We start from the raw sequence: 15,191 nt of genomic DNA on the forward strand, positions 1-15,191 counted from the left end.
TTGTGAGAAGGGAAGCAAGAACTGGGCCAAAATGAAGGCCATCTACCCCAGCAAAGTGACCCTTCACACCCTGAGGCCCCTGGCTGGCTCCTAGTCTGTGTGTGGCTCTCTGCCCTCTCTGGGAAGCCTCTTCCGCTCATCACATATTTAAATGAGTCTCTTTTTAGCTACCCACTCTGCTGATTTCCACTTCCTGGCCAAGGCTCAGTTAACACATGAGACCACAAAGAAGGTTGCTGGCTCTTATCGATGACTTCAAACACTTCCCCTGAGCGCCACGCCACCAACAGTGAACTAAGCTCTAAGCTGCAAGCAAAGGCGACTCCACGTGTGTTACTAAACATCACCCAGCGCCCACTGGTGCCGAAACGGTCACGTGTGGAGGCCGGGAAACTTCCGGCAGCTGATTCTATTTTGACCTCCTGGTGAGTGCCTAAGGCTCCTTCAGGATTCAGACATCGCCCCCCGGACCGATGTCCTCGCCTTACTCGGGGGATTAACTGTCCCACCCTCTGCTTTCAGAGCACCTGTTCATTTATGCGGCAAACATTTACCGAGCACCACCCACGTGCCAGGCTCTGGAAAGCCCATCTTCAGGAAGCGGCCAGTGCAGGGGCTCCTAGACTACGGTATCTTTGCTGACCTCATTCACTGCGAGTCTCTCCAAGTGGACACTGTTCCTTCTTGTCAGTGTCAAGTACCTACGAGAATGTCTACAGTGTACAGCCCCTCTCTGCGGTAATGAGGAAGTGGTCTAATGGACTGGCTGCGCGTCAGAGTCCTCGCAGAACACTGCTGGGCCCGGACTGCCTGCCGACGGGCGCTCTGTCCCCGCAGCCCGTGAGCAGGAGCTGCGCAGCCGACCACTACCACACTGTCTCATCTGGGCCGACAGGCCACGGCACGCAGCTGCTTTGCCTTCCCAGTCTCTTCTGGGTTCCTTCTCCTCTCTTTAGCCTCTAAAAGTTGAATGCTCAGTCCTGGGATGCCTTCTCTATTTCTAGCTCTGCCACTCCCTAGGGGACTTCATCCAGTCCCACAGTTTAAAAATGAACTCTGTGGGGCTGGCACTGTGCTATAGAAAGTTAAAGCCCTGACCTGCAGCGTTGGCATCCCATATAGGCATGGCCTTGAGTCCTGGCTACTCCTCTTCTGATCCAGCTCTCTGCTATGGCCTAGGAAAGCTTCGAAGGATGGCCCAAGTGCTTGGGTCCCTGCACCATGTGGGAGACCTGGAAGAAGCTCCTGACTCCTGGCCTTGGATCAGCTCAGCCCCAGCTGTTGCAGCCATTTTGGGGGTGAACCAGTGATAGAAGACCTCTCTGTCTCGACCTCTCTCTGTGGCTCTTTTAAATAAATAAAATAAAATAAACTTTTTTAAAAAAAGAAACCCATGGTGCTGATTCCTAGCCCTTCTTCTGATCTGTGCACCCACATGAACAAATGCCTGCCCAACAACACGTGCACCTGCAAGTGTAACACGCTTCCTAAAGGAAGCCGGTCCAAAACGAGTCCCTGGTCCACTTCCCAGCCAGCTCTGCCCACACTTGCCCTTATCTCAGTTAATGACCATGCCCTTCCTGCAGCTGCCCAGGCCAAAGCTTGGGTGCAGTTAAAGATTCTTTTTCTCATTTGAACAGGGTTGCCTATCACCACACCCCATCACTCTGACTTCAAAATGTGTCCTGAATCCAACCCTTATCACCACATCCACTGCCACCAGCCTGGTCCAAGGCTCTGTCATGTCTTATCTGTAAGATTTCAGTGGCCTCCTGTGCACTGTCTGCTTCTGCCCCTGCACTGTGCTGTCCCTAACAGAGGATTCTGCTCCAAGAGGAGATCAGTGGTGTCAGGCTGTGTCCCCCATGCCCCTCCCTGTGACGGAGCAGCCCCTAAGAGAAGCGCTCCCATTCCCTCCCGGCCTCATCACCAACTCTCCCCCACCCCCAGAGTGTGCCAGGCGCACGCCCACCCTGGTCTCTGGTTTGCAGTGTCTCCTGCCCACAGTACAAATGTGTGGCTGGCTCTCTCACTTCCCTTGGGGCTTTATTCAAAAGGCACCTCATCTAAAATTTCAATCCCGTTGCCAACATTTCATATTACCCTTCCCTGTTTCATTTTTTTCCTCCCAGCATTTACTGTAATCTAACACACCATATTTTATCTATTTATTTTATTTATTGTCTGTCTCACCTACTAAAATATAAGCTCCTCAAGGGCAGGAATTTAATCTCATATATTTGGTTCCCTATTACATCCCCAACATGTAAAATAGTGCCCGGCAGAGGCCAGGCACTCGATCAATATCTGCTTAATGAATGAATGTACCCTGAAGTACATATTAAAATTTAAATAGAGAGGTTTAAAACTGGTGATGTGGTTACTCTTTTTCTATGGGAACACATCTCTGAAATGATAAAGTCAGTTAGTGAAAATATAATTCAATATAACAAAATTTGATAGTCAACATTTCTATGAATTTATTTAATTTGCAAAGGAAAATTGGCACTTATTAGCTTTTACTATCCATAAGCAAATTATTCACAGTAACTTTAATTTCAGAACGCAGCTTGTCCTGAGCACAACTCTGTGCCATTTCTTTCTAGCCCTATTTTATTGTGCTCATAGATTATAAACTGAAATCAACATCAGCCTATCATTAGAAAGATAAAACGTACCCCAGCCAGGGCAGCCATTTAGTGTAGAGGATAAGATGCCTGCATCCCCCGTGGAAATGTGGAATTCCACACGCGCCTCCAGCTCCTGCCATTACAGACCTGGGAGGCAGTGATGCTCAGGTCATTGGGTTCCTCCCACCAGCGTGGGAGACCTGGATTGAGCGTCGGGCTCCGGGCTTAGGCCTGGCCCAGTGCTGAATACTGCAGCCATGTGAGGGAGTGAGCTGATGGACAGGAGCTCTGTCTACTTTCTCTTTGCTTCTTAAGTGAATAAATAAAATTTAAAAACATATAAATATACTCTAAAATCCCAAGGCAATAGCTTCTGTTTATATCTTTTCTAGGCCAAGACACTGAATCTAAATCTCGGCTCTACCACTTTCCAGCTGTGTAACTTCAGTGACCGAATCTGAGTGTAGTTTTCTCACAAAGAACAGGAAGTAACGCCTATCTCATGAGAGAGAGCAAGCTGGGGAGATGTAGAGTACCTAACACAAAACAGGCACCCGACAAATCATCAGATTCCACCAATGTTTTAAAACAGCACCCTGTGGTGCTTAGTCCAAAGAGGTCTATGGATGCCTCATTCTAGTAGCAGATCTGAGGGTGGATGGTGTCTTTTGCAATCCCTGGGGAAGAGACTGCAACTCTAACAGTTAAGCGATTTTTCTCCCTGGCTTAATGCTGTCACCCGCAACTATGATAGATAATTAAGATAACTCTATGGTGTTGTCAATTTTTTTTTTTTTTTATAACTGGTTGTTCCACAAGGGCTACTCACACATCGGCCTGACAAGTCCCAGAACTCATTCAGGTTGGGACTATGACATCGCAAACAGCTGAGACACTCGCTCGGTCCACGCAGATTACTGCTTGGGCTGTGAGCCGCTCACCTAGATAGCCTTGAGTCTTCTTCTGTAGTGCAGTGACAGGGCAGTCTTTGTGGGCCAACAGCAGCTGTTTCAACTGAGCCACCTCGTTGCGTAGTAATGTGACTTCATTCTGAGGAAGGGGGGAAGAACAGAGCATCAAGAAAATTCACCCTCCATTCCTGGATCCCTGGTGGCTGTCCCCAAAGTAGGGACAGGACGCTCCCCTGATTGTCTTCCCTGAAGTGAGACAAGATGGCCGAGTCAGTAGCTATCCCAGGATTATTATGGTCATGAATTCAGTGATGGGGGAGTTGCTCACGGTGAAGAGCAGGGATTTATGAGAAACAGGATCTGGGAAAAATATGATTCTACCAAAAGTAATGATGGATATACGCTTTGACTAAGAAAAGCCTACTTCTAGGAATCTGCTTAATAGATCTACCCAAGTGCACTCAATGTTCATGGCAGCACTGCTGTTCTAGTAAAAAATCAGAATAACATCAATATCTGTACCTTCTAATTATACTATAGAATGACTACTGTACAGCTATTAAAAGGAATGAGGCTGATCCCCATGTCCACGATTAGTCTTCAAGAGACACTGCTAGGGCCCAGCACTGTGGTACAGTGGGTGAAGCTGATGCCTATGATGCTGGCATCTCATGCAAGTTCTGGTTCCGGTCCCGGCTGCTCCACTTCTGATCCAGTTCCTTGCTAAAGCACCTGGGAAAGCAGCAGAAGATGGCCCAAGAGACTGGGAGACTGGATGGAGTGCCTAACTTGCTCTAGCCCAATCCTGGCCATTGGGACCATTTGGGGAGTGAACTAGCAGATGGAAGATCACTCTTTCTCTCTCTGCATTTCCCTCTCTCTATAACTCTGCCTTTTTTGTTTGTTTAAAGATTTATTTACTTATTTGAAAGGCAGAGACTTACACAGAGGCAGAGGCAGAGAGAGAGAGAAGTATTCCATCTGCTGGTTCACTCCGCATTTGGCCACAACAGCTGGAGCTGGGCCAATCTGAAGCCAGGAGCTAGAAGTTTCCTCCAGGTTTCCCCCATGAGTGCAGGGGCCCAAAGACTTGGACCATCCTCTGCTGCTTTCCCAGGCCACAGCAGAGAGCTGGATCAGAAGTGGAGTGGCCGGGACTTGAATTGGCACCCATATGGGATGCTGGCACCGCAGGCGGCAGCCTGCCTGCTACTTCACAGCACTGGACCCTATAAAAGCAGAGTCCTTTTTTCTGCCATTCTCTTCCTGGAAGCTAGATTTGGTGTATGCCTCTCAGACTATTCATATTTCAGAAAATTTTTTTAAAGATTTACGGGGACCAGTGCTGTAGGTGGGTAATTCTGCTTCTCAAATAAATAAAATAAATCTTTTTAAAAAATTTTTAAAATTTATTTGACAGGTAGAGTTATAGACAGTGAGAGAGAGACACAGAGAGAAAAGTCTTCCTTCTGTTGGTTCACTCCCCATATGGCCGCTACAGCTGGTGCTGCACTGATCCAAAGCCAGGAGCCAAGTGCCTCCTCCTGGTCTCCCATGTGGGTGCAGGCGCCCAAGCACTTGGGCCATCCTCCACTGCCTTCTCGGGCCACAGCAAAGAGCTGGACTGGAAGAGGAGCAACCGGGACTAGAACCTGGCACCCATATGGGATGCCAGTGCCACAGGTGGAGGATTAACCAAGTGAGCCAAGGCGCTGGGCTCCATAAATCTTTAAAAAATGATTTTTTTATTTATTTGAAAGACAAAATTACAGAGGCAGAGAGAGAGAGAGAGAGAGAGAGAGAGAGAGAGAGAGAAAGGGGTCCTCCATCTGGTGCTTCACTCCCCAGATGGCCACAATGGCCAAAACTGGGCTGATCTGAATCCAAGACCTGGAGCTTCTTACAGGTCTCCTACGTGGGTGTAGGGGGCCAAGGACTTGGGCATCTTCTACTGCTTTCCCAGGCCACAGCAGAGAGCTGGATCAGAAGAGGTACAGCCAGGACTTGAACTGGCGCCCATATGGGATGCTGGCACTGCAGGCGGCGGCTTTACCCGCTACAGCACTGGCCCAGTAAATCTTTTAAAAAAAGAAACAGACACATAGCCTCTCCGACTCCTACATAAAAACTATAAATGAAAAAAAAAATTCAGAAATACAAATAGTCTGAGAACATGCACCAAATCTATCTTCCAGGAAGAGAAAGACAGAAAAAAGGACTCTGCTTTTATTCTGTACATTTCTGCAGGTACACATGTATATACTTAGATATGTATGTAAAACAGACATGTATTCATTAGTTATCTTTGCAATTAAATATTTTAATGAATAATCAGAAGGAAAAGTATTTAAGAGAATGTCTGGACTAAAATTGCACTATTTGTGCTCATGGAGGTTTTTTGCCTCTTTCTTTCATTAGGTTGCATTTTCTGAGGTCAAATGTTTTCCTCTGAGTAACCACGGACCCCAACCAGATTCCACTGATGATTTTAGGAGCACCCTACTACTTAAAGGAGCACCCTGGGTACTGAGCCATGTACGGACGACTCATGCTAGGGGCAGAGATTTCCACTCTGACAGCTGAGATTCTCTACATCTCTCTGGCTTGACTCCGGGAGCTATTCTCATGACAGAATTATCGCCTCTTGCACGCACTGTCCCACTTGTCCTTCTCGGGCTCGGCGATCACAGCGGTCACCCGGGACCCACTCACACTCAGCTGAATGTTCTGGGAAGTGAGCTCCTCCGCCTTCTTCTCCAGGGAGGACACCCACAGCTTGCGCTTCTGGCGGCAGCGGGAGGCTGCGGCCCGGTTGCGTTCCAGAAAGCGCTGCCGCCGCTCATCTGGGTCTTCATCAACCGTGCGCCGCCGTCGGCCTCCGGTACTAGGCGTGGGCTGGGCTGGTGAGACCTGTAGCCCAGAAAGGAAGACGAGTTACTTGATGGGAACATTAATCTTCTCCACATCAAACCCGACATCAGGCAGCTGAGTACCGCTAGGAGAAGATACGGGGAAGAGGTGTGCGTCTGTGGTAACCAGCACTGCTTCCTGTGGCTTCTCTTTGGAAGCGGTCCCTTGCTCTGCCCTCGGTTCCCTGCAGCCTTTTCACTCCCATATTACTCCCAAACCACAGCTCAGGTCTGGGACAGACAAAATGAACCTAGGGTCACTTTCTGCTTCTATCGGCAGGGAAACCAGAATCAGGAGGAGTCGGGGAGCTTACGCGAAACAGAAACAAAATAGTTTGAGAGTCACTGAGAGAAGCGATGTGTGCAATGACGTGCTGTCACAGCTTTCAGCAAATGTTCCTATTCATTTCACTAGAGTGAGGCACAGGCTGCTACGGGCAGATACAGATTAGCATATTCTTTTTATTTACAATCAGTTATTAATCATCTTCAGCAGCCCTCCCAGCCTTTGTTTGCTTCATTATAAAAAGAGAAAAAAAATGGGGCTAGCGTTGTGGCGTAGCAGGCTAAGGCACTGCCTGTGACACCAGCATCCTATGTGGGCACAGGTTTGAGCCCCAGCTGCTCTACTTCCAATCCATCGCCCTGCTAATGTGCCTGGGAAAGCAGCAGAGAACGGCCCAAGTGCTTGGGCCCCGCAGATATGTAAGAGACCTGCATGAAGCTCCTGGCTCCTGTCTTCAGACAAACCCAGCTCCAGCCACTGCAGCCATTTGGGGAGTGAACCAGTGACGCAATATTTCTCTCTCTCTCTCTCCCCCCCTCTCTTTCTCTGTCTCTACCTCTCTGTAACTCCAACTTTCAAATAAACAGAGAGAAAGAAAAAATGTCAGTCAGACTGGTGATATAGGATTGTCTTCAGGCTGAAGTCCCCAGTCACTAGTGGCCTTTTGGATCACCCTCCCTTTCTGCCAGCTGGTATCCATTTAGTGGAGGCAGACCAATTTTATAAGAGTGGCCAAAATTAAACGAAATGCAGACAGGTCAACCATCTGCAGGAAAGAAACTACATAGTATAAAATTAAGTCAAGGAGACATTTTTTGTATTTGTTCTATTAGGGAGATCTATATTAGTATCTACCAGACAGCAGAGCTCATGTCAGTTCCATGAAAATAAGCATGAGTTTATTTAAAAAAAAAAAAAAGCCTTATACTCCACTCCAGATCCTATGGTATTATATTCTCCACTAATATAGACGATGAAAGGATGATTTAGTATCCTAATATTATATCTCCCAAAAGAGAAAGAAAAAGGAGAGGAAATTTTAAAATTGAATTGAATGAACTAGAGGCCCTGGGTACTAAGGGAAGACACTTCCTTCCACAAATGCACAGTAAGTGCTGAGAATTCCAGCTGCCTCTCTGAATCCTCTAGGACGAGGATGGAGAACGGAGGCGGCAGGTGCCTGTCCTCCACAGGCAGTTATGAGAGAATGGGAGCATGGGAGGGAAGGGAGTCCGTGGCTGTTGAAGAGGAAGCTGCGTCCTTTCCCCCGAGGGAGAAGGCAGCACAACCTGGGCAGGGCGCTTCACCACCTCCAGGACTGCCTTCCGTGGGGGCTGCAGGACAGGGAGCAGGCTCGGCTTCCAACAAGAAGCCTCAAGTGAAAGCCTGTGTCGTTGGCCAAGCTTTAAGGTAGCATATGGCAATGAAATGTTTAGACATGTGGTGGAGACGGATGAAGCAGGTGGTGACATCAGGATAAGAGAGGCTGGGCAAAGAATCTAACTCGGGAAACCAATCTCAGGTCGCTGTCACCTGTCCAGTGCAGACAATATGAAAACTAAAGACTAGTTTGTTTCCAGAGAATCTTGTTAAAAGTGAGATTTCCTTGAGAACAGAATTGGGCAACTAAAAGGGACCCCTCTTGCTTTTATAGCATTTTAATTTATCTGTGATAAAAAGGGACTGCATTGGTAATGGAGAAGGTATTTTTTGGGTGTGCTTTTTTTTTCTTCAAGGTTTATTTATTTATTTGAAAGTCAGAGAGAGAGGGAGAGACAGAGCGAGAGACATCTTCCATTTGCTGGTTCACTCCCCAGATGGCTACAGTGGCCAGGGCTGAGCCAGGCCGAAGCCAGAAGCCAGGAGCCAGGAGCTTTACCCGGGTCTCCTACATGGGTGGTGGAGTCCTAACACATGGGCCATCTTCTGCTGCTTTTCCCAGGTCATTAGCAGAGAGCTGGATTGGAAGCGGAGAAGTTGGGACACAAACCAGTGCTATCTGCTACGCCACAACACCAAGCTTTTTTTTTTTTTTAACTGAGCCATCTTAATGCCATAATATCACATTATATTAATAAACAGTTATTATCTGGTTTTGTTGTAAGTTGAATCAGGTAAGGTTTTTTTGGGTAAGATTTCATGGACTGGAAAGAGACCGGAGGGAGCCTTCTTTGTTTAGCAGACAATATGGCCTGAAGCAAAGTTCTGTCACATTCTAGAGGATTCTGCAGATATATTAAACCATCATTCACACATGGAAAAAACAAAACTGAGACCTCCCTGCAGGAGTTCTACATTATTCAGTCTGTTTGCACGGGAGTCTGACACAAGGGCAGATAAAGACTGCGCGCTCTGCTCCAGCCAAACTGTCAACAGGAGCCGCAGGAGATGCCCAGGAGCTGCAACCCATGCTCTGACCTACGAGGAGCACAGCTGGTGACGCGGCCGGCCCCCCAGCCAAGGGCCCCACTGACCTGTGGCTGGGCAGGGGACGGGGCATCAGGGTGCTGGATGAGGATCTGGCTCTGCTCTGGACGGGCTGTCACCATGGTGCTGGCAGTGCTCACCACCATTCCGCAGCCACCATTGATGGAGGACACCTGGTGGGTTAGGGAGGCTTTTAGCCTCTGCATGAAAAGATAAGAAAAAAATCATTTGTTAAGGGTGAGGTTCTATCAAGGAGGAGACGGGTGGGCTCAGACTTTATTACTGACCTTACACATAGCTAAGATTTCCATTCCAATTTTCCCTTAACAGAGGGATTAAAAGAAAACGTCAGGGGGAGAGAATCATGCACCTGGATGCCTAAAATGTCTGCTCTGCTCCCTGGCTGTCACCCTGGGCCCAGCTGGGGGGCGGGGGCTGCTGAAGCCTAGAGTCCAGATGACAGCCCTCTCCTGGAACGCGGCCAGCTGCTGGCTACACAGCTATTCACCTCTTGGCCAGCTCCCCTGCCCACTCACCCACCCTCCATCTGTCAGCTTGGAACTAAAATGGCAAGTGTTCCATTCCAAACAATCTGTGCTGCCTCTTTTCACTGCCACAGTCTACATGCCAGGATCTGAAGGTGGGGAGAGGAGACGGGAGTCATGAATCAGGGCCTTTTCTTTTCCAGACCAACAGCCCCAGAAGCTTCCTGAGCTCAGCTCACTTGAGACAACTCAGCTGACACTGCTTCTTTCAGGGAGGGAAACATCACGCAGGCTGGGAGGCACTCACCATCTTGGCTTCCGATGGCATAGGGTGGCCAGAGGGAGAAATGGAACCACTGCTGGTAACTGGTGGGCCAGGGATACCAGGAATGTTGGGCACCATGGACACAGGTCTGGCCAGCTGGATCAAGAGAAGGTTGGAAAACCCAGAAGGGGACATAATACTATTGGTGGGCAACAGTTTTCCTAAAATGAAGTGCTTTTGAACTTGGCATGTCAGGGTCTGTTTTGTGCAACCTGCCTGTAGGGCATGCAGGGACAGCTTGGGAAACACCTTCCCCCACGGAGCACCACAGGGTAGGGAGTCCGATCCTTCAGTGCTGGGACAATGTCTGTGCAAAAGGCTGGGGCTGTACCTTGAGGACAGTGGTAGGCAATTTAGGAGGTACTATGTGCCAAGCGAAATGAACCAATCAGCAGGCTGGCCAAATCAATTCCTAGACAGGAGCCAATTGTCCAGATGAGTCTTTGTCTAGTGTTCCACAGAGCTGGACTGGCAGAGGTTAGTGGAGTCTGGGCAGGCTGCCACGCTCGGCTAATACAGAGCAGAGCTTGCATTTCCCTGGGGCTCGTGTGCGCTTTCGGCCATTCAGGTGGAAGGGAGGGACTAGCGTGTCGGTAGGGCTGGCTGCCCCGACTGCACAGCTCACCGATATGACAGAAGGCATCTGCACCGGAGGCCCTGGCAGCACTGGCATGGTCTGTCCATTAGCAAGGTGCATGACGAGGGGGAGGGAGCCCGTGGGAGACCTGGAGAACACACGAAGTGAAACACTCACTGTACAGACCTTTGGCCTATAGATGCTGCTCCTATAATTACAGCACATTGTTCAGTCTTGTCTAGCTAGGGAAGGCAGAGGGCACCACTTGATATCCTCATGAATGCGGGAAAAGCAAAGGATGCCACTTAAGTTACCTTACAGATGGAGAGCGAAACAGTGAAATCTTTACACCTTGCCCATTAAGCAGCTCAGATGGTGGGAACTAATCCTAAGTATTAATGGTTTAGAACAACTAAACAGACACCTCTACCACTGCCATGCATAAACTCTGCTGACCACAGCTGTCATTTTGCAAAGCTGACTTAGGACATACAATGCTCCCATTTTCTTCTGTACCTTCCCATGCTTTGCTCTACCCTGTCCAAAAAAGAGGCTGTCCTTTTTAAATTTTCCTAGTGGGTCCAGAGATAAATAAGCTCCAAGAAGCTGAAACCTGACAACAATTCCTCGACCATAGGTATCTGGGGAGAACATTTCAAGTCATCCCATCAGGAAATGTGACGGGTCAGGCCAGGAGTGAAGACACACAGAGGAAATCAGACGCAGCAAAGACCATGAACGCTAACAGACTGAAGGAGACACTGGATTAAAGAAGGCCCCTCACTCCGTGGTGCCCAGTAAACCTCTAAGAGAGCAAGGCCAAGAACTAATTACACTTCCCTGCATGGCCTCTACTATTGTGATGAGCTTCCTAGAGTTGTAAGGATTTTTCTTAGATTGAAGAAGTACTAACCCCTCAAATTAAGGAAGGATTACCCTCAAACAGATATTCGCTTATGTACTAAAAAGGTAAAAGAGATTTTGTTAATGGAGAAAAAAATTTATTTTGAGGGACAATCTCAGTGACTTGTCTTTCTTGGGTATTTAAAAACAGTCCCTGTTTTATCAAATTCTTTTACAAAATACAAAGATTCAGGCTTCGCTGTTCCTCCCTGAGCTTTACTTACCCCATTTGCCTGTTGGATGGTGGAGCCTGTGTGATGACGGAGGTTGGGGAGGGAAGGGTTGGATGAAGTGGATCATAGCCCAAGTGGAGAGGCAGGGAGCCAGGACGCACAATGGTGGGTGTGGGGGTAGAGATCACAACAGGTTTTGGGGCAACCTCCTGGGGAGAAGAGACCAACAGATCACAAAATGCTCTAAGGGCTGCTTAAAGGAAAATACATGGCTGTAAAATCCAGTACAAAGTTATGGGAAGAGCATTACAGCCACTTACACACATCATGTCCTGATTCCATCATGACCACAGACCTACACGTCACTCACCCACTGAGCAGGAATGCTGAGTTACCATCTCCTAGTCATCTCCCTTTCAGGCGATCACTATATAAGTGAGATGACAGTTCTGAAATCTTTGGGAGAAGCGGTATAATACCAAATAAATTCAGGGATTATTATAATTTTTCACAATCCACATACCCTCATTCTAAACTTGATGGCGAAATATCCTCTGACATCTAGTAGGAAAAGGCAGGCAGGTACAGTGGTGATAAGGCAACCCAGTATCTCCTATAGGCCTCTTGGAAAAGGGCTATGGGAACATGAACAATGATCATATTGTAATAAAACTGACTGCCTCTCCCTGTTAAACCGTGAGGCTCACAGTCCACCAGCGGCCAGTGCTGCCTTGAAAGCATGTACAGTCTCCAGGACTTGGTTGCGGATGAAATGGGGACGAGGTGGGCTTGTAATGTTTACAGAGGCGGTAGTTTTGAGAAATTACCAAGTCAAACTGGAGGAACTAAGATGAGGTACAGATGCTGTATCTGCAGTGGATGTTAAATTAATAACCACTGTAGAGACTGGGAGGAGGTGTGAGGTGCTCCTAGGGTTTTGATAATACATTTCTAATCTAGATGCTGCTTATGTATGCTACTAGTGAAAATTCAGAGCTGTATACTTAGAATTCATGTACTTTTCTGTATGTATACTGCAATAAATTTATAAAAAATACTTCATAGGCCGGCACCGCGGCTCACTAGGCTAATCCTCCGCCTAGTGGCACCGGCACACCGGGTTCTAGTCCCGGTTGGGGCGCCGGATTCTGTCCCGGTTGCCCCTCTTCCAGGCCAGCTCTCTGCTGTGGCCAGGGAGTGCAGTGGAGGATGGCCCAGGTGCTTGGGCCCTGCACCCCATGGGAGACCAGGAAAAGCACCTGGCTCCTGGCTCCTGCCATCGGATCAGCGTGGTACGCCGGCCGCAGCGCACCGGCCGCGGCAGCCATTGGAGGGTGAACCAATGGCAAAGGAAGACCTTTCTCTCTGTCTCTCTCTCTCACTGTCCACTCTGCCTGTCAAAAAAAAAAATACTTCATAAAAGGTTTCCTTTAAAAATAACAATGGGCCGGCGCCGTGGCTCACTAGGCTAATCCTCCGCCTTATGGCGCCGGCATACCAGGTTCTAGTCCTGGTCGGGGTGCCGGATTCTTTCCCAGTTGCCCCTCTTCCAGGCCAGCTCTCTGCTGTGGCCAGGGAGTGCAGTGGAGGATGGCTCAAGTGCTTGGGCCCTGCATCCGCATGGGAGACCAGGAGAAGCACCTGGCTCCTGGCATCGGATCAGCGCAATGCACCGGCTGCAGCAGCCACTTGGGGGGTGAACCAACGGTAAAGGAAGACCTTTCTCTCTGCCTCTCTCTCTCACTGTCCACTCTGCCTGTCAAAAAAAAAAAAAAAAAAATTTACGGGGCCAGCACCATGGCGTAGTGGGTTAACACCCTGGCCTGAAGCGCCGGCATCCCATATGGGCTCTGATTCCAGACCCAGCTGCTCCACTTCTGATCTACCTCTCTGGTATGGCCTGGGAAAACAGTACAAGATGGCCCAAATCCTTGGGCCCCTGCACCTGTGTGGGAAGCCTGAAAGAAGCTTCTGGCTCCTGGCTTTGGATTGGCATAGCTCTGGCCGTTGCGGCCAGTTGGGGAGTGAACCATTGGATGGAAGACCTCTTTCTCTCTCTGCCTCTACTCTCTCTGTGTAACTCTGACTTTCAAATAAATGAATAAATCTTTAAAAAAAAAATCAGAATCCTAGGAGATACTCCCTTTAAGACACTTCCCTCTGGGAAGACTTTGTTTCTAAACTGTTTATTGTCAAATTTATGAATTGTGTAATTTTTCTTACTTATCTAACTGAAGTATAACACATAAAGTGTATTAGTCTGAAGTCATTATAACAAAATTACTATTTATATATGTAAAATTAGGATGGAGACCATTTCCAGTACTCCAGAAGGTTCTCCTGTATCCCTTCCTAATCCATACCTTTTCCTCATAGGAAGTAGACACTGTTCTGAGTTTTATCATCATCAGATAGTTTTGCCTCTTCGTGAACCTCAGGTAAATGCAATCATACAGTATGTACTTTTGTCTTTTTTTTTTTAGTTTTATTTTGAAAGGCAGAGAAAGAGAGAGACAAAGAGAGATCTTCCATCTATTGGTTCACTTTCCAATGGCTGTGATAGCTGGGTCTGGGCCAAACTAAAGCTAGGAGCCTGGAACTCAGTCCAGGTCTGCCACAACCCAAGTACCAGGGACAAGAGCCATCACCTGCTGCCTCCCAGCAGCAGGGTGCGCATTCGCAGGAAGCTGGAAACCAGAGCCTGCAATATGGGATGTGGGCATCTTAAGTGCTACATGAACATCTGCTCACATATGACTTCTGTTGTGTTTAATACTAGGTTAGTGAGGTTCACCCACGGTTCTCAATAACCATCACTTCACCTTAATGCCATGTAGTATTCCATTTTAGAAATAGTCCACAATTTACTCATTCTTTTGTTGATGGCCATTTGGAACGATTCCAGGTTTTTTTTTTTTTTTTTTTTTGCTATTAATGAATATAATTGCTAAGAATATTTTTATGTACTTTGAAAAATTGATTTATTTATTTGCGAAATAAATAAGAGAAAGAGGGAGAGACACAGAGAAATCTTCCATCTGCTAGTTCAGTTCCCAACAGCCAGGCTGGGCCAGGCCAGAGTCAGGAGCGGCTCTTGTGTGGCCGGGGCCCAAGTACTTGGCCATCCTCTGCTGCTTTCCCAGGTACACCAGCAGGGGGAGCCAGATAGGAAGTGGAGCAGCTAGGACTTGAACCAGTGCCCACACAGGATGCCAGCAGCACATGCAACAGCATCTTTTATGTAATTTTTAAAAAAAACCATTTACTTATTAATTTATTTGAAAGGCAGAGTGAGAAGGGGAGAGGGACAGAGATCTCCCATTTGTTGGTTCACTCCCCAAATGGCCACAACATCTGTGGTTTGTCCAGGCTGAAGCCAGGAGCCGGGAAATCCATCAAGTCTCCTACGTGAGCGGCAGAGGCCCGAGTACCTGGGCCATTACCTGCTGCCTTCCTAGGTGCTTCAGAAGGAAGACAGATCTGAGATGGAGGACCTGGGACTCGAGCTGGGCCTGGGTATGGGATGTGCACGTCCCAAGCAATGGCTTAACTTGCTGCACCCTCA

The 15,191-nt window shown here is 48.1% G+C and overlaps 1 protein-coding gene across 2 annotated transcripts in view; it reads right to left on the reverse strand.

The window, feature by feature from the left end:
* Positions 1-15,191, reverse strand: part of LOC100351569 (cyclic AMP-dependent transcription factor ATF-7) — a 107,057-nt gene that overhangs the window by 5,210 nt on the left and 86,656 nt on the right. For both annotated transcript variants that reach the window (XM_008256540.4, XM_008256541.4), the window contains exons 6-11: positions 11,678-11,835; positions 10,599-10,698; positions 9,956-10,069; positions 9,211-9,363; positions 6,254-6,451; positions 3,572-3,680 (exon numbers count right to left, since the gene is read on the reverse strand). In XM_008256540.4, coding sequence (XP_008254762.1) covers positions 3,572-3,680; positions 6,254-6,451; positions 9,211-9,363; positions 9,956-10,069; positions 10,599-10,698; positions 11,678-11,835 — 832 coding nt within the window. The remainder of the gene's footprint in view (positions 1-3,571; positions 3,681-6,253; positions 6,452-9,210; positions 9,364-9,955; positions 10,070-10,598; positions 10,699-11,677; positions 11,836-15,191) is intronic.

This window comes from Oryctolagus cuniculus, chromosome 11, assembly GCF_964237555.1.
Source record: "Oryctolagus cuniculus chromosome 11, mOryCun1.1, whole genome shotgun sequence".
In the NCBI taxonomy this organism is placed as follows: domain Eukaryota; kingdom Metazoa; phylum Chordata; class Mammalia; order Lagomorpha; family Leporidae; genus Oryctolagus; species Oryctolagus cuniculus.